At 39.1% G+C, this 19,510-nt stretch overlaps 1 protein-coding gene across 18 annotated transcripts in view; it reads left to right on the top strand.

Moving 5' to 3' along the window:
• ST7 (suppression of tumorigenicity 7) overlaps positions 1-19,510 on the top strand; it is a 274,150-nt gene that overhangs the window by 145,764 nt on the left and 108,876 nt on the right. For 16 of the 18 annotated variants that reach the window (XM_024357612.3, XM_024357614.3, XM_024357615.3 and 13 more), the window contains 1 exon segment: positions 131-213. The exons of the other annotated variants lie outside the window; for them this stretch is intronic. In XM_024357612.3, the coding sequence (XP_024213380.1) occupies positions 131-213 (83 nt within the window). 18 annotated transcript variants of the gene reach the window in all.

Here is a 19,510-nt window from a genome sequence, read left to right on the forward strand (position 1 = left end):
ACTATGGTTCTAAGAATTCTCATCATCAGAAATAAATGATTTTACCAGAGAGAAAAATGGAAGAGCTGGTTTTACTGACATACTCATACATTCCTTGTTCTTCTCCCTTTCTCTCTCTTTTCTTTTTCAGTGAGCATGTTTTTGAACACATTAACACCGAAGTTCTACGTGGCCCTAACAGGCACTTCCTCACTAATATCAGGGCTTATTTTGGTAAGTGGTGGAGTCCTTCTCATTTAAAAACATGCTGATTAGTAATATGTGTATTAGTGTATGTACAGTAAAAAGCTCTGGAAGAATATACACTAACAGGTTACAGTGATTATCTTGCACATGTATATATGTTGGGGAGTGGACTCATAGAAGCCTTTTACTACCCCATTATATTTCTGAAATATTTGAAAACAATTTAAGCAATCATGTATTACTTTGTTGAAGGGGAAAAACAAATGTAAATGAAATGGAAAATAAAGGAAGACATAATTCTCTGTCAAATTTTACTATCTAAGATATTGTAAAATAAATGTAACTCAGTTCAACTAAAAATCATCAATATGGGGCTGGGCGCAGTGGCTCACATCTGTAATCCCAGCACTTTGGGAGGCGAAGGCGGGCAGATCACTTGAGGTTAGGAGTTTGAGACCAGCCTGGCCAGCATGGTGAAACCCCATCTCTACTAAAAATACAAAAAAAATTAGCCGGGTGTAGTGGCACATACCTGTAGTCCCAGCTGTCTGGGAGGCTGAGGCAGGAAAATGGGTTGAACCCGGGAGGCAGAGGTTGCAGTAGCCGAGATTGCGCCATTGCACTCCAGCCTGGGTGACAGAGCAAGACTCTGTCTCAAACAAACAAACAAACAAAACCAACGATCAAAATGGAATATTGTACAAAATCAAGATCAATAGAAATATAGCTTAGTTTTTTTAAAATGTATTGACATGGATTGTGACAATTCTAAGTTTTTTTCCCTTCATCTTCTTTTCTTTCTAAATTTACATTTATTTATGCATTGCTTCCTTTTAAAAAAAATCCCTAAAATGCAAAAAAGCAATATGATTATCATTTGTATGGCTCTATTACCTTATCTTTGTAACGGTTGCAGGTGTGCTAAATGGTAACACTTGAAGTAGTTAATTTTAGTGGCCTCAAATGGAGACCATCTAAACTCAGTGGGACTACTCTAATAGAATTAAATGACCTTTAAGGCAAAAAGGTTTTAGAAAAGCTTTTTTTCTCTGTACCCATATACTTGTGATTAAATTATAGAAACAAGCATAAAAAAAATTTTACAGAGTTGATGTTAAGAGAAGTGGATGATCAGAAGAAAAACAGAAAAGCTTTAGAGAAGGGTGCAAACATGTGGAGCAAAGAGCGTAAATGGACCTAGAATAATGGTGGATTTCAGAAGCTTGAGCTTGTGAGGAGCCAGAGTAAAAAGGTGAAGAAATGTATGGAGGACAGAAACCTGCAAACAGAGGAGAGGGATGATGGCAGTGTGGGGAGGATCTTTTCGTGTGCAGAGAACATCCAGGTTCATCTTGCTTTGCTGTGTCATACGGATTGTTAAACTCGTGGCATGAGATGTTTAAAGTTGGTGTTAAATGTCCTCCCACACATCTCCATTCCAAGTTTCAGGGTCCCACTCTTTTCCAATTAATGCCCTCACTTTAACAGTAGATACCTGGTGAGCCTGAGCATGCACCTCTCATTGCAGGTCAGCCACGAACATAAGAGCTTGTGTCTGATTTTCCACAATTTCCAGCTCTTTCTCTACAAGAGATGAGACTCTCACTAAGGGCACTCTTAGAAGATTTGAAGCTCAGTATGTGCTTCTGGAGCCAGGAGTTAGAATCCCTGAGTTCATTGTTTTCATCACCTTGTCCAGTGAACTTAGGAGCAACCAACCAACTTCATTATATTCCTTGGTTCTCCACATATGGTCAAAGGTATTATGTGTAGAGTTGCTAAACTCTTTGCCTCTCAAGAGTGGTGAATCAGGAGTATCAAATGCATTTATTTTGCATAACTCTCTAAACAGTTCACGCCAAGGACTGTCAGTGTTCTCCATACTATTAGAAGTAGAGTCCTTAGCATTTTTGAGTCTAATTATATTAAGCAGCCAACTCCAGAAACCCCAAAACCAACTAAAGAAATCTATCCTCAAAATTCTCTTTCTCTAGAACTACTTCTGGTACTAAAAATCTGTTTTGGATAAATGAAAATCCAACTAGAAAGCCCAATGCTGGCTGCAAAGACCAACCCAAGTTGAGGTGAAGCATATTAAACTTCCTCCTTAAAATGGGTTGAAATAAGGTATATGCGATAATTTATACCATGTCGCCTCTTAAATACTAATCTGTTCACCTGTATGTGTCTCTGAAGTTTTCCCTGTTCTTTAGAGATATGAGAAAAATAAAGACCCTGTAGAAAGTGGCTCCATAAAGCTATAAAGCTGGTCACTAATTTATTCCATGTAAGGACTGTATTTTATTCTGAGATTGTGTCCTTCTTACTTTTTAACGTTAAAATTTTCTTCTGAAATGATGGTGATAGTGTATGGTAGTGCTATTTTACTATTATTACTTTGCAAAGAAGAATGTAGCAGCCCCACATTGGTCTTCACATTTGTCGGGGCGGGGGCAGGAACTCTTGGCTTCAGAGAACAATCACCTCAAAAATTTACTTCTACTTAACCTGTTGAGGAACAACGTAAATTGTCCAAATGAGAAATAGTAAAAATATTTGAGTCTGACCTAGAGCAATGAATGGAGAAGAGAAAGGCTTTAGATAATCTCTTCAATCTAGGGGATTGAGGGCAGAGGAAAATTATCTAAGAGAGGATTTGGTGGACGGAAGCCAGCAGAAACTGTTTTGCTAGAAAACCACAGAAAAAATTGTGGTAAGTGCTGAAGGTATGGGAATGAATCTCTCACTCCAAAGGTTTCTAACTTTATTAATTAAAAAATATTTTCATTAGGAGGCAATATACTTACTATTTAGAGCTAGGTAAGAAACTATATTAATATATTGAGAATTACATGATATCCAGAGAGGACAAGGAGTAGACAGAAGACGATGAGAGAAAGTAATGAAAAGGGGAGATCAGTTTCAGTGAGACAGGTGATAGAAGAGAAAACCATGAAAAAGGAAGAAGTCAAGTGAGCCCTGTTTGCAGACAACATGATCTTATATTTAGAAAAACCTAAAGACTCTACCAAAAACAGTTAGAACTGATAAACGAATTCAATAAAGTTGCAGGATACAAAATCAGCATACAAAAATCAGTAACATTTATATATGCTAACAGTGAACAATCTGAAAAAGAAATCAAGAAGGCAATCCCATTTACAATAGCTACAAAGAGCATAAAATACCTAGGAATTAATTTAATAAAAAAAGTGAAAGATGCATACAAGGAAAACTATTAAACCCTGATGGAAAAAAATTGAAGAGAACACACAAAAAATGGAAAGATATTTTGTGCTCGTGGATTGGAAGAATTAATATCATCAAAATGACAATACTCTGTGAATAAATTTTACAATACTCTGCACATAAATTTACTTATTTAATGCAATCCCTATCAAAATACCAATCACATTCTTTACAGAAATAGAAAAAAAAATCTAAAATTTATGTGGAACCACAGAAGACCCTGAATAGCCAGAGCAATCCTGAGCAAAAAGAACAAAACTGGAGGCATCACACTATCTGACTTCAAAATATTTTACAAAGTTATAGTAACCAAATCAGCATGGTACTGGCATAAAAACAGACACATAGCAATGGAACAGAGTAGAGAGCCCAGACATAAATCCACAAATTTACAGTCGACTCATTTTCGACAAAGGCACTGAGAACATACATTGGAGAATGGACAGTCTCTTCAATAAATGTGCTGGAAAAACTGAATAACCATATGTTGAAGAATGAAGCTGGACCTCTATCTCTCACCGTATGCAAAATCAAATCAAAATGGATTAAATACTTAAATCTAAGACCTGAAACCATGACACTGTGAAAGAAAACATTGGGGAAATGCTCCAGAACATTAGTCTGGGTAAAGATTTTTTGTGTGAGACCTCAAAGCACAGGCAACCAGAGCAGAAATAGACAAATGGGATTATATCAAGTTAAAAGGCTCCTGCACAGCAAAGGAAACAATAAAGTGAAGAGACAAACCATAGAATGGGAGAAAATATTTGCAGGCTATTCATCTAAGAGATTAATAACCAGAATATATAAGGAGCTCAAATAACTCCATAGCAAAACCGCAAATAATCCAATTATAAAATGGGCAAAGATCTGAATAAACATTTCTCAAAAGAAGACATGTGAATGGACAACAGGTATATGAAAAAGTGCTCAGTATCACTAATCATCAGAAAAATGCAGACCAAAACCACAACGAGCTATCATCTCACTACAGTTAGAATGGCTTCAAGTGATTCTCCTGCCTCGGCCTCCTGAGTAGCTGGGACTGCAGGCATGTGCCACCGTGCCCGGCTAATTTTTGTAAGAAGAAAGGGTGTGGTAGGTGCAGTGGCTCACGCCTGCAATCACAGCACTTTGGGAGGCAGAGGCAGGAGGATCACATGAGGCCAGGAGTTCGAGACCAGCCTGGCCAAAATGGTGAAACCCTGTGTCTACTAAAAATACAAAATTAGCCGGGTGTGGTGGCACACACCTGTAGTCCCAGCTGCTCAGGAGGCTGAGGCAGCAGAATCACTTAAATCCAGGAGGCGGAGGTTGCAGTGAGCTGAGATGGCACCACTGCACTCTAGCCTGGGCAATAGAGCGAGACTCCGTCTCAAAAAACAAAACAAAACAAAAACTGGGTATAACAGAAGCTGGTGAAGATGTGGAGAAAGGGGTACTCTTGTACACTGTTGGTGGGATTGTAAATTAGTACAGCCACTATGGAAAACGGATGTTTTTCAAAAAGCTAGAAATTGAAATAGCATATGATCCAGCAATTCACTTCTTGGATATATATCCAAAAGAAAGGAAATCAGTATGTCAAAGAGGTACCTGCAGTCCCATGTTTATTGCAGCACTATTCATAATAGCCAAAATTTAGAATCAATTTAAGTACCCATCAATTGATGAATGGGTAAAGAATATGTGGTATATATTGCAGAGATGAACAGAAAACTTCCCCTTCATCCTTGAAAGGTTGACAGAAAAATTAACTGACAAATGGCAGATTAATAAGAGAAAAGGCATAAGAAATGTATTATTAATGTGCACAGGAGAACTACAGAGTGATTACCCAATATCTCAGTGGGGTTAAGAAGCTTATATATGATCTTGAGGTTACAGAAAGATTGGGGTCTTGGATCCTGGCAAAACAAGTTATGGTGGAGAAACAAGTTGTGGGACAGGGAAAAGAGGAATTTTCTTGAGGGCAATACATGATTACTAGGGAGAATGATTGGATCAGGGAACAGAGATTAATTTGTAAATAGTTCTCTTTGGAATTTGAATGTTCCACAATGGAATGTTTTTCAGTGATGAAAAAGAATGTTCTGTTATTTGCAGCAACATGGATGGAACTGGAGGTCATTATGTTGAGTGAAATAAGCCAATTACAGAAAGACATATATTGCATATTCTCACTCATATATGGGAGTTTAAAAAGTGGATCTCAAAGATACAGAGTAGATTGGTGGTTACCAGAGGCTGGGAAGGTCACGCAGGCTGCAGTGTACTGCACACTGCACAGCTTATTGTAACCTTGACCTCCTGGGCTCAGGCAATCCTTTGTCTCAGCCTCCCAAGTAGCTGGGACCACAGGTGCGTGCCATCATGTCTGGCTAATTTTTTAAATGGTTCGTAGAGATGGGGTCTCCCTATATTGCCCAGGCTGGTCTTGAACTCCTGGGCTCAAGCAATACTCTTCCTTTGGCCTCCCAAAGTGCTGGGATTACAGGTGTGAGCCACCATGCCTGGCTGAGGTTTACTAATAGGTACAAATATACCAGTTAAATAGAATAAATAAGACCTAATGTTTGACAGATTGTTAGGGTGACTATAGTTAACAATCTGTTGTGTATTTCAGAATAGTCAGAAGAGAATAATTTGAAGGTTCCTGGCACAAAGAAAAGAACAATAAATTTAAGGTGGTAGATATTCCAGTGACCCTGATTTGATCTTTACATATTACATGAAGGTATCAAATTATCACATGTACCCTGAAAATATGTACAGCTCTTATGTATCAATTTTAAAAAGCCATGAGGAGAATCAGGGATTGTTGACCTGATAGGACTTTGATCATTCATCCCTAAGCCATTCATTTTTCAGAGAAGAAAATCGAGACTAACAGAAGAAAGAAAAGGAAATGTTTTGTCTAAGCTCATGTGGTTAGTTTGCAGCAAAGTCAGGCCTAGAACCTAAGTCTTCATGTTCCTACCTTAATATTCTTTTTTTTTCTTTCAAAGCTTGTTTATTTTTATTTTTAAATTTTTATTTCAATAGGTTTTTGGGAAACAGGTGGTATTTCCTGAGTAAGTTCTTTAGTGGCTATTTCTGAGATTTTTGTGCATCCATCCCCCTAGCAGTGTACACTGTACCCAATCCCAATGTGTAGTCTTTTATCCCTCACCCTCTTCCCACTCTTTCCTCCTCTGAGTCTTCAAAGTTCATTGTATCATTCTTTTTTTTTTTTTTTTTTTTTTGAGACGGAGTCTCGCTCTGTTGCCCAGGCTGGAGTGCAGTGGTGCTTTCTCGGCTCACTGCAATCTCTGTCTCCCGGGTTCACACCATTCTCCTGCCTCAGCCTCCTGAATAGCTGGGACTACAGGCGCCTGCCACCATGACCGGCTAATTTTTTGTATTTTTAGTAGAGACGGGGTTTCACCGTGTTAGCCAGGATGGTCTCGATCTCCTGACCTCATGATCCACCTGCCTCGGCCTCTCAAAGTGCTGGGATTACAGGCGTGAGCCACTGTGCCTGGCCCATTGTATCATTCTTAATGCCTTTGCATCCTCATAGTTTAGCTCCCACTTATGAGTGAGAACATACTTTTGGCTTTCCATTCCTGAGTTACTTCACTTAGAATAATGTTGTCCAATTCCATCCAGATTGCTGCAAATACCATTATTTCATTCCTTTTTATGGTGGAGTAGTATTCCATGATGTGTGTGTATGTGTACACATATATACATATATGTACACATATGTGTATATATGTACATATATACATATATGTACATATATACACATATGTGTACATATATGTATATATGTGTACACATACACACACACCACATTTTCTTTATCCACTTATTGATGAGCATTTGGACTGGTTCCATATTTTTGCTATTGCAAATTGTGCTGCTATAAACATGCGTGTACAAGTATCTTTTTTGTATAGTGACTTCTTTGCCTCTGGGTAGGTACCTGGTAGTGGGATTGCTGGATCCAATGGTAGATGTACTTTTAGTTCTTTAAGGAATCTCCAGTGTTCTCCATAGTGGTTGTACTAGTTTACATTCCCACCAGCAGTGTAAAAGTATTCCCTTTTCACCACATCCATACCCATATCTTTTATTTTTTTACTTTTTATTATGGTCATTCTTGCAGGGGTGAAGTGATACTGCATTGTGGTTTTGATTTGCGTTTCCCTGATCATTAGTGATGTTGAGCATTTTTTTCATGTTTATTGGCCATTCGTATATCTTCTTTTGAGAATTATCTATTATTCATGTCCTTAGCCCACTTCTTTTTTTTTTTTTTTTTTTGAGACAGAGTTTTCACTCTTGTTGCCCAGGCTGGAGTGCAATGGCACAATCTCGGCTCACTGCAACCTCTGCCTCCCGGGTTCGAGCAATTCTCCTGCCTCTGCCTCCCAAGTAGCTGGGATTACAGGCATGTGCCACCATGCCTGGCTAATTTTTTGAGTTTGTTAGAGACAGGATTTCACCATGTTGGCCAGGCTGGTCTGGCCAACTTCTGACCTCAGGTGACCCACCTGCCTCGGCCTCCCAAATTGCTGGGATTGTAGACGTCAACCACTGCACCTGGCCCTTAGCCCACTTTTTGAAGGGATTTTTTTTTTTCTTGCTGATTTATTTGAATTCCTTGTAGATTCGGGATATTAGTCCTTTGTCAGATGTGTAGATTATGAAGATTTTCTGCCACTCTGTGGGGTGTCTGTTAATTCTGCTGATTATTTCTTTTGCTGTGCAGAAGCTTTTTAGTTTAATTAAGTCCCATCTATTTATCTTTGTTTTTGTTGCACTTGCTTTTGGGTTCTTGTTCATGAAGTCTTTGCCTAAGTCAATGTCTAGAAGGGTTTTTCCAATGTTATCTTCTAGAACTTTTATGGTATCAGGTCTTAGATTTAAGTCTTTGATTCATCTTGAGGTGATTTTTGTATAAGGTGAGCGATGAGGAACTAGTTTCATTCTTACTCATGTGACTTGCCAATTATCCCAGCACCATTTGTCGAATAGGGTGTCTTTTCCACACTTTATATTTTTGTTGTGCTTTGTCCAAGATCAGTCGACTGTAAGTATTTGGCTTTATTTCTGGGTTCTTCATTCTGTTTCATAGGTCTATATGCCTGTTTTTATACTAGTACCATGCTGTTTTGGTGACTGTGGCCTTATAGTATAGTTTGAAGTCAGGTAATGTGATATCTCCAGATTTGTTCTTTTTGCTTAGTTTTGCTTTGGCTATGCAGGCTCTTTTTAGGTTCCATATGAATTTTTTGGTTGTTTTTTTTCTAGTTCTGTGAATAATGATGGTGGTATTTTGATGGGAATTGCATTGAATTTGTAGATTGCTTTCGGCAGTATGGTCATTTTCTCAATGTTGATTCTACCCATCCATGAGCATGGGATGTGTTTCCATTTGTTTGTGTTATCTGTGATTTCTTTCAGCAGTGTTTTGTAGTTTTCCTTGTAGAGGTTTTTCACCTCCTTGGTTAAGTGTATTCCTAAGTATTTTTTTATTTTTTTATTTTTACAGCTACTGTAAAAGTGGTTGAGTTCTTCATTTGCTTCTCAGCTTGGTCGCTGTTGGTGTATAGCAGGGCTACTAATTTGCATACATTAATTTTGTATCCTAAAACTTTGCTGAATTCATTTACCATTCCTGGGAGCTTTTTGGATGAGTCTTTAGGGTTTTCTAGGTATATGATCATGTCATCAGCAAACACTGACAGTTTGACTTCCTCTTTACCGATTTGAATGCCCTTTATTTCTTTCTCTTGTCTGATTGCTGTGGCTAGGATTTCCAGTACTATGTTGAATAGAAGTGGTGAAAGTGGGCATCCTTGTCCTGTTCTCAGGGTAAATGCTTTCAACTTTTCCTCGTTCAGTATAATGTTGGCTGTGGGTTTGTCAGAGATGGCTTTTATTACCTTAAGTATGTCCCTTCTATGCCAATTCTTTTGAAGAGATGAATAAAATTGATAGACCATTGGTGAGATTAAGCAAGAGAAGAAGAGAGAAGATCCAAATAAGCTCAATTAGAAACGAAATAGGAGATATTACAACTGATACCACAGAAATAAAAAAGATAATTCAAGGCTACTTTGAACCCCTTTACACACATAAACTAGAAAACCTAGAGGAGATGGATAAATTCCTGGAAATATACAACCATCCTAAATTAAACCAGGAAGAAATTGAAAGTCTGAACAGATTGAAATGGTAATTAAAAAGTTACCAACAAAAAAAAGTCCAGGACCAGATAGACTCACAGCTGAATTCTATCAGACATTCAAAGAAGAATTGGTACCAATCCTATTGACCCTATTCCAAAAGATAAAGAAGGAATCCTCCCTAAAGTATTCTGTGAAGCCAGTATCACCCTAATGCCCAAACCAGGAAACAATATAACAAAAAATAAAACTACAGATCAATAATCTCTGATGAACATAGATACAAAAATTCTCAGTAAAATATTAGCTAACTGAATCCAACAGCATGTCCAAAAAGATAATTCACCATGAACAACTGGGTTTCATACCAGGGATGCAGGGATGGTTTAACATATGCAAGTGAATAAATGTGATACACCACATAAACAGAATTAAGAATGAAAATCACATGATCATTTCAATAGATGCAGAAAAAACATTTGACAAAATCCAGCACCCCTTTATGATTAAAAACCTACCTTAATATTCCTAAATAGAGGCAACTTCAGACTGGGAAAATGCTTGGTAAATTCTTACTAAATATATGCCCCAAACATGGCAATCTTTTAGCATATATGTTTTGTGGGAGGGAGAAGGGAAGGCATTACAAGTCTCCCTCTGATGATTATCATTTACATTTACAATAGTATTTTAACATTTTCATTCAAAACATCTTGGAAATATTTTTAAGTAAGCAAATAGAAAAAAAGAACTTTTCTGGATACAATTTCATACTGAAACCAGTAATTCACTCTGATGCTGAAAGGTAGGCTTTTGTCTTTTGTTTGTACATTCCTCCTCTCAGGGGAGGGTCACTGAAGACTGTTACCTACTTAGATGATGCCAGGCACTGATCTAAAGCACTTTGCATGCTAACTCATATACTCTTCCCCACAGTACAACAAGGTCATTGCTAATGGTTGTTTCCTTTTTACTTACAGGTAAGCTCAATAGGTAGAATAGGCCAGTTAGTAACCTGCCTTCAGTCACACAGCTAGCAATGGAGGAGCAGGGTTGGAATCCAGGCCATCTTGTGCAGGCAGCCTGCACTCTGTCACTCATTTCACTGCCTCTGTGGTCAGCTGTTTTTCTAGCCTGCTGTACAAATGGTAGGTCTGGACTTTATTCTAGCAGTAGCGTGGTGTAGATTCACAGGCTATAAATTAATTACCTCCGTGTGGGTTGTTTCCTTTCATTCTGGTGAGCTAGGCCTAATGGTTGTTTTCCTTTTTAACTCAAAGATGGGGAAGCCCCAACAGCAATAAAGGGATTTCCCTAGAGCCTGGTTGCCTTTGCAGATCTGGGCTGGTGAGGTTTTCTGTGCCCCTGCTGAACCGGATGATCATTGCTGGGCTATCTTATGGTACATTTGTCTTGCAGCATTCTCAGGAAGCAGAGGATGCTTCCGACTGATAGGAAACTTTGAGCAAAGGAAAACCTCTCCTGTAGGAACATTTTGAAAGGTCTCTCTCAAAATGCTGGTCTGTAGTGAGAGCTAAATAACTACAGTGTGTACAGCTTTAGGCTCCTGCTTTAGAGCTTGTTGACATGCCTAGCCTTTAGGGCCTCAGCTTTGCCAGGCCTTAAAATGAACCCAGGGTAAGGTTTCTATTCAGCCACTATCCTTTTCTGCTGAGTGCATTTCAGGGAGAGGCAGCATTGAGGTAAAGGATCAGGTGCTCTGCAAAATAGCTGTGTGCATGGAAATGCTTAGCAGTTTGCTTCCTGGCCCCAGGGAGATAATTACCTAACTGCTCTCACCTAAGCAATGTCCTAGGAGCCTGCCATGGACATTTAAAGTACACGGCTGACCCTGGGGAAATTGATTATTTGGGGGCCTCAGGATTTCTATGCTGGAAACTAAAATTATCAAATTAAATTTGATTTCTTTGGAAAATAGAGCTAAAAACAAAGAAAAACCCTGATATTTCCTCTGTAAAGAAAAAGTCAATTAACTGAACAGATATACAATGTACTTAAAAATAAACAGGTGTATATTTTATTAGATATCCCTAATACTTCTTAGTTCACAAGGTGAAAGCTAGCAATGACTTTGTTATACCATCTAGCTCACTCTTCCCTTTTAGTTCCTGTGCCTATACCCATCCATCCAGCTTTTTCCCTTGCTTAATTTCAAGATACCTCTCTGCCTGCTTGGCACAAGCCTTCCCATCCCAGTCCAGTTCCATCCACAAGAACTGCACCTGTCATCACAGTCCAGACCTGCCAAGTTAGTCTTATCTGCTAGCAAAGACATGCCCAGCCTCTGCAGGGAGTGTTTATTACAGTGGAGAAAAATCTCTGGATTTTGCTTTGCTTTTGAGAGTGGTAAGGTGGATATGTGCAGAAAATGCTCCCCTTAATTATCTCAAAATGTTGATAGAATGCATACAATTCTGTATGTTGCATTGACATTTATACATAGATTCCTATATCCCTATTAAAATGTGTGTGTATGTATTTCATTGGATATAGGGATCAATACACATTTTAATAGGATACAGGATATGTATATTTGTGTATATGTATATAGATATACATATATGTACATATATATGTGTGTGTGTGTGTGTATATATATATATATATATATAAATAACAGAGGTATTTTTAAGAGACATCCAGAGCATAATTTTTAAAAGTCTGAATCAAGAACAGGAAATGGAGAAAATCAGAATGGTAAATAAAATAATTAATTCATGGATTAAATGTAAAAGAAGTGTGTTTTTGGGAAAGTGGTAGCAGATGACGATTGAATAGGAATGAGTTATAACAAAAGATCTATTTATTGAGTTACCACTCCATGCCAGGTGTACTATATTAAGCACTTTGCATATATTATTTCATTTAGTTCTGATTGAAATTCTGAGTGGTGGGTATGACCAGTGTCTTTATATTGCTAAGTAAAAACAGACACAAAGTTTAAATAATTTGGCCAAGGTTATAGAGCAGTTAAATCATGAGATTTGAACCCAGATCTCTCTGACCTTGCCTTCCATCACCTCTTATTCAAAAGTAAAGGAGCGGAGTTGAAGATTGCTATGTCTCCTTTCATTCCTTTTTCATCCATCTCAAGAAGTTGAACAGCACTCATGTAGCACTTTAATTGATAGGCATATGGATCACCCAAAATAATGTTGATTCTGGAACGAAGAGTGGAAAAAGACACAGGGAAACTTGATTAGAAGGGCTCTTGGGGGATTGGGGTGGGAAGCAGCTCATAAATGTCAAGCTGTGTCATCTCTGAAGCACCTTGTCTCTTGACTCTAGAATAAAGAATGAGAGAGATGCTGTGAGGGCCAGATGGCTGGGGAGCCTGCAGACAATGAGAGGAAATAGGCTCATTTAACCTTGTCAGATTACAGCTTCTTGTGTTCACCACGAAAGTAAATGATCTTCTGCAGGGGACCCCGTGTCAGGCAAAGAAAGTAGATTGATACCTCTCGTGGACTGATTGTGGATTTCAGCATTTGGGTAGAATAGATTAATGATAAGATATGGCAGAAGTGAAGAAGGTGAATGAGCTAATGGCGGATAAAGGGACAAAACTGCCATTTTGGCTTTTTCAGCTTGCATTTCAGCACAAATTGAGAGACTTGAAAGTCATGTAGTTGCAGTGCTGAGGCAGGAATGCTCAGAAGCAATCCACTTTAAATCAGTAAAGACCTAAGGACTAGGCATTCAGAAAACTTGTGACTTACCTACGAAACTTTGCTAGGTAAGGATGGAGTGAAGACTAGAATTTAAATTTCCACCACTCTGCCCTAGCATCATTCTGCCTCTCATAAGGTTTGCCTGGGAAGGTGGATAGCAGCAGGGTGTAGCGGTTGATATTTTCATTTTAACAGACACACAGAAGTGGGTCAGGTAGATAAGAAGGAGAGAGTGGGGAGAGGGAAAGAGAAAAGAAAAAGGAAAAGAAAGAGGGAAGAGGAAGACTGCGACCTTCTTTGGAGGAAACATTTTTTCTTTTTCTAATAGGCCATGGGTTAGGCCAGATTTGTCCAGCCTAGAACATAGACCAATGCTTAGCACATTTATCATTATATTTCATTTGTGTGATCATTTATTGTCTTCTTCCTCTTTAGAATAGAAGCATCACAAAGGCAGGAACCATATCTGTGTTTTTGTGTGCTACTGTATATGAAATGCCAGGGTAAATACTTAGAAAATATTTGTCAAATGCACATAAGATCCAAGGAATGAATGAATGAACTGACTGCATCAGAATTATCTGGGAGCTTGTTTAAAATGATAGATTCTGAGCACCACCCAGACCAACTGAATTAGAATCTCTAGAGGAGGGACCTAGAGGACAGCTGGCAGGGCTTGGGATGAATGACACAGGCTGGCTTTTCCCAATTCTCAGTGGTCTCCAGGGCTTTGTTCAGGAGAGTTACCCTCCCTTTTAGGCCATAGTAGTTAATGCTGCGGTGGAAAATCTCATCCTGTGAACTTAGAGACACTGAGGTGGGGATGGACCATTGGCTGTTGACCTTGAAGAGGGCCTTACTTCCCTGTGTTTTCTTAAAGTCTTGGCAACAGGTGGCCACAAAGGCGGGTGGAAGGGCAGAATGCCAGTTTACATAGCCCCTGCAACTGTTGAGGGGAACAGGTGGCTGAGGAGGGATTGGCTGAGATCTAGGAAGCAGGAGGCCAAGACCCACTCAGTTGCTATTCCATATTCCTAAACAAAATATACAGAAACCAAGAATGTAAAAAAAAAAAAAAGTTTGATCTGTCATGAGGAATTAGGAAGGACTTTGAAAGAGTCAATATGGTAAAAAGAATATACTTTAGGATCAAAAAAGAAACTAAAAATGTTACAAGTATTACTGTAACACATGCCAACTGCCTGGGTTTATCTTCTTAAGCCCAGATAATCCCTTTTGCCAAACAAAAAAACTGTTTACCACCAGATATATTTTTGAAGACTTGGAGCAGGTGTTGATTTGGCAATCTTTCTATCTAGGAGTAGACTGCCATAAAGTTTCGTATTCCTTCTTCAGTCTCTACCATCACTGTATCTATCCTCCTGTGACATCATTGTCTACTTTAATTCTTAAGAAGCACTTAGCCAGTTTCAAGCTTTGACATCTTTCTATTTCCCAGGGGTTTAATGGTGTTGGTGTGGAATTACTAAGCTTTTGCTGTGTGGAAATCTGGAGGCATTTTTGAGTGTGATAATAGGGCATAGGGAAATTCCTGACACATGAAGTGTTTTATGTATAGAATATGCAATTCAAAAGAAGAGGAGGACTTATTGGATAGGAAGAACCTAGGCATCTTGAACAAAGAGTCTACTTTTAGGTCTGCAAGATTGATGGAAAGGCCTTGTTTATTGTTCCTTTGTCTGATTTTTGTTCCCTGCAGGTAAACATGAGACAAGTTTGAAGCTTAGGCCAGCTGGAAACCTGGGTCTCTGCCCCCAGCTCCCAGCCCCAGTGCTCCTTGGTTATCCTTTCTGCTTCTGTCAAATAATAATGAAGGAGCTCACTGGGCATTGGTAACTGGGTCCTTGCCAAATGGATCTTTGTTTTAAATATGATCTGGGCCCTGAGTATAGCTTCTGGCCCTTCTGCCTTGTAAGATATAGGTCCAAACCACTTCTTCAGCCCTCTCATTCCCAATTCCATCCCCACATCCCTTATTCCCAGAAGATAAACCTAACCTGCACCTCCACTGAGATCAGTGTCACCCAGTTTTTATCCAGTTATTGCCTTCTAACCTGGGAAACAGCTCATATCACACTCTACTTTCCAAAATAGAATGTCTCCCCCTATTCATTCTTCTTTCTCTTTCTTCCTATCTTAGAGCAAGAAGTGAGAAGTGGTAGGTTCCTTTTTTTTTTTTTTTTTTGAGACGGAGTCTAACTCTGTCACCCAGGCTGGAGTACAGTCCCGCGATCTCAGCTCATTGCAACTTCCGTCTCCCAGGTTCAAGCAATTCTCCTGCCTCAGCCACCCAAGTAGCTGGGATGACAGGCACCCATCACCACGCCTGGCTAATTTTTATATTTTTGTAGAGATGGGGTTTCACTATGTTGGCCAGGCTGGTCTCGAACTGCTGACCTCAGGTGATCTGCCCGCCTTGGCCTCCCAAAGTGTTGCGATTACAGGCATGAGCCACCGCGCCCAGTCGGTAGGCTACTTTTTAAAGGCAGAATGGACTTGGCATCATGTCTCTGGGTAATTTGTACTCTTTCCCACCATCAGTTTCTCTCTTTCCACTGGATTTTTTTCCCCTAACACAAACATGTGTGAACCTCTCTTTTTCATAAAAAACAAAATGAACACAAAACCTTTTATTGATCCCACTGTTGATTTAGACAATCTCCCGTTACATCAACCAGGCCAGCCCTTATCATCCACCCAGTCAACCTTCCAAATATCCTTCCATTCAGTCTTCTAGTCATCCCTCCCTTTCTCTCTCCATCTCTTCATCCAACATCAACTGAATGCTTACAGTGATCTTATTTTACACATTAGAAAACTAAGCCCCAAGGAATCAAGAAAAGCAACCAAGGTCACATAGCCCAGCTATCTAGTTTAAGGGGGTTTTGCCTTTAAACTAAATGGTGAGGTTCCTGTTGACTTCCTAAATCCCAAACCAGCTTGATACTTTTTAGTTCTCATCTTACTTGACCCTCTCAGGGGCAGAGCATCAACAGGAAAAAAGCACAGGAGAGGTTAAGTTTTTAAGACTATGAAATGCATATTTATATTTTAATTTTTTGGTTATTTGTCAGACCAAAAACTGTTTTGTTCCACTGTGACAGGCCCACTGAGCTACTAGCATGTCCAAGAAGTGCTTTTAAAATCTAAATTTGTTTATGAGAGCTTTGCTGTTTGCATTGTAGGTATGCACCAGGGAAAAGAATTCAAAGTGACACCAAATATGTGCGCATTAAATAACACCATCTGCCCATTTGGATCTGTGCAGCTCTTTTAAAATACTGTGAGGTGCTCGCCCAAAGCCTGACATGTTTCAGGATAAGGGAAAGATTTTTATGTTAAGACCCTACATGAAGACACTGTTTGAAGTTTCAGAAGGCTTTGAGTTCTTCCCTTCTTTCTTTCCTAGTTGTTCATTCAATATTTATTAGAAGGACGGTGTCCTTTTTTATTCTAGTGCCCCCTGTACACAGCAGAGGTCCATCTTTATACTTATGTTCTCTGTACACAGCAGGGGCTGTACTATTGCAGTGATATGACAGACCTGAGAAGGCCCTCCTTTTCCTCCCCAAGCAGCTGCATGAATAACCCAGTCTTTACTGAGGTCTATTATTACTGCATTAGAAATACTGGGTGGAAGGTCTATCACCTATTACAAAGCAAATGTCCAGTTAATATGAATCATTTTTTACCTTAGGATGAATAATCTGGTCCCATTTGATAGACTACTACTTCTGAATTGGTTTTTATAACTAGGAAAGCACAGAGGGACAGTGTCAGAGGGCACTTGGAAGTAAAGATTTGAAAAAAGGAATGATAGGCTACATCTGTCTGTTTACATGAAGCAAGGGAACTATAAAGTCTTGATATAGGGCCTTGGTAAGATAGTGACAGAGAGTAGGGGCTTTAGGCTAAGTGACTATTTAATTAGCTCTGTGACTTTGGTCAGGTCATTGTAACTTGATAGGTAGTTCTCATTCTGCATCTGTAAGTGGACTCTACATAGTCCTTTAAGGTCCTTTTTAGCGCTGACACTTTATGGTTCTGCTGGAAGAACTGAGAAATCTGAAGAAACCCAGGGTTTGTGTGTGTGTGATGGGTACAGGCATGCCAGGAGCCTGTGAGAGGTATTATGGATCTGTGGCATAGACTTGTAGTGGCAGGGGCTAAGTCTGTAATCCTGGAGCACCGCTTGTGATTGGTGTGGAACATGTAGTGCTGTGTGATGGAATCAATGAACTAAGGACTGGCAGGTGCTCCAGCAGCACAATATAGAAAGCAGAAAAATGACTTGGGGCACAGAATTTTCTGGGTCCTTTGGAGTCTTCTCTTCTAATAAAGGCAAAGCCATGAATCTGTTGAGGGCCTTGTTGAGTGGTCAGGATTGTACAGTGAGCAGTACCCTTCGTCATGATGATTTACAGTACTTTCTACCAACTGTCTAGTAACAGGCAAAATGCTGTAGTAACCTGAATTATAGACTGGCATAAAGCGGGGTGCCTCATGGCAGCATGTGAGGTGTGCTGCCCATGGGAGGGATGTGCATCATTAACATAGTAAATGGCAGCTTTGCTATTACTTTTGAAAACCAACTGCAGCAGGCACCGACTTAGGTGTTTTACATGGGGTTAGTATGAAAATTCAGGACCCTTGAGATAAATAACAAATATGATTTCCACTTACAGTTGAAGAAACCGACGTTCAGATAATAACTCACCTGGGGTTATAGACTCCCTTCTAGATCCATGGTGTGTAAAATTATCATTCCTGAGCTTTCTTCTTCTATGCAAAATCCCACTCCTAGTCATTCCAAATGTTACAGATTAGTCTTGTCCTTTCTTAACTTGATAGTATATTCCCCCCTCTCTGCCCAGAGAAAATACTTGGATGTTTTAACATGTGATAATTCACGATAGGTTGAGCACTTTAAAAATTTGAAAATCTGAAATCTTAAGTGCTCCAAAATCTGAAACTTTTTGAGTGCTGACCTGACACTCAAAGGAAGTGCTCATAGGAGCATTTTGGATTTTGGATTTTTGGATTAGGGATGCTCAGCCAGTGTGATACACATATTCCAAAATCTGAAAATATTCAAAATCCAAAACATTTCTGGTTCCAAGCATTTCATTTAAGGGATACTCAACCTATAGTCAAAAAGAGTAACTCCCTGGGATTAAATCAAGGTGTCCTATTATAGGATTGGAAACATTTCATTTGATTGATACTTCCTTCTGGTCATTCATAAATGCTCCTTATATCTTTTTAGAAATCTTTAATAGAACAAAACAGGGAAAACATCAGTTTTAAAATTATATCCCAAAGTCCATTCCAGGGTAGATAATCTTGTTTTTATGGAATAAGTAAGGGTAAAGGTAATTCTATGTTAATTGCACATTTTATGTTATAAAAATGTAGCTATCCTATGAGACTCTGGGATATGATTGATTCTTAAATTTCTTCTGTGGAATGATTTGTGACTGCCTAAGGAAACCCCCAATCAGGGAGGAGAGAAAAAGATGGGGGAGAGAACCGCTTTGAGCAGTGGTAGGAAGTGTTCACTGTAGAGAGGCAGAGATCCCAGGTAAGAAGGGTTGGGGGAGGTCACTTGCTTTTCCAGTGCTTAGGAGGTCCTGACTTCAGTCTAATCATGTAAGCATCATTGTTCTTTCATTACTGAAAGTTACTTCTTTTCCCTTTTGTAATTCACAGTACATAACAATTAGTAGGCTTGTGAACTAGGAAACATTAATGGTGTACAACAGATGCTTGTGTTTATAGAGCACTTCTCTGCAAGTGGAATAATGTTGAACCTCAGTGGCTGGGTGCTATCCATGTGGGAAACGGGATACAGCTCATTCTTTTGTTCTGTAAAACCAGTATTTCCTTAAGGAGGTCTTACCAAGCACCCCCACTCCTTCCTGCCCCGCCCCTACCCCGATTTTGCTCTTAAGCATTTTACAGAGGTATGGTTTTTATCAGAATATAAAGTGCAAAGAACTGGAATATTTCATAAGCCGTATTTCAAAAACTGACTTATTTATATACATTTCTGGAATTGTCTTTCAGCTATGGTGATTTTGTTATTTGAATATTATATATAAATTTGGAGAAAAATTATATTGAGCAGTTCTTAACAGTGTTCTTTTATCCATGATTGATGTTATAGTTTTTTGAAACCAGTAT

Source organism: Pan troglodytes, chromosome 6, assembly GCF_028858775.2.
Source record: "Pan troglodytes isolate AG18354 chromosome 6, NHGRI_mPanTro3-v2.0_pri, whole genome shotgun sequence".
Lineage (NCBI taxonomy): Eukaryota > Metazoa > Chordata > Mammalia > Primates > Hominidae > Pan > Pan troglodytes.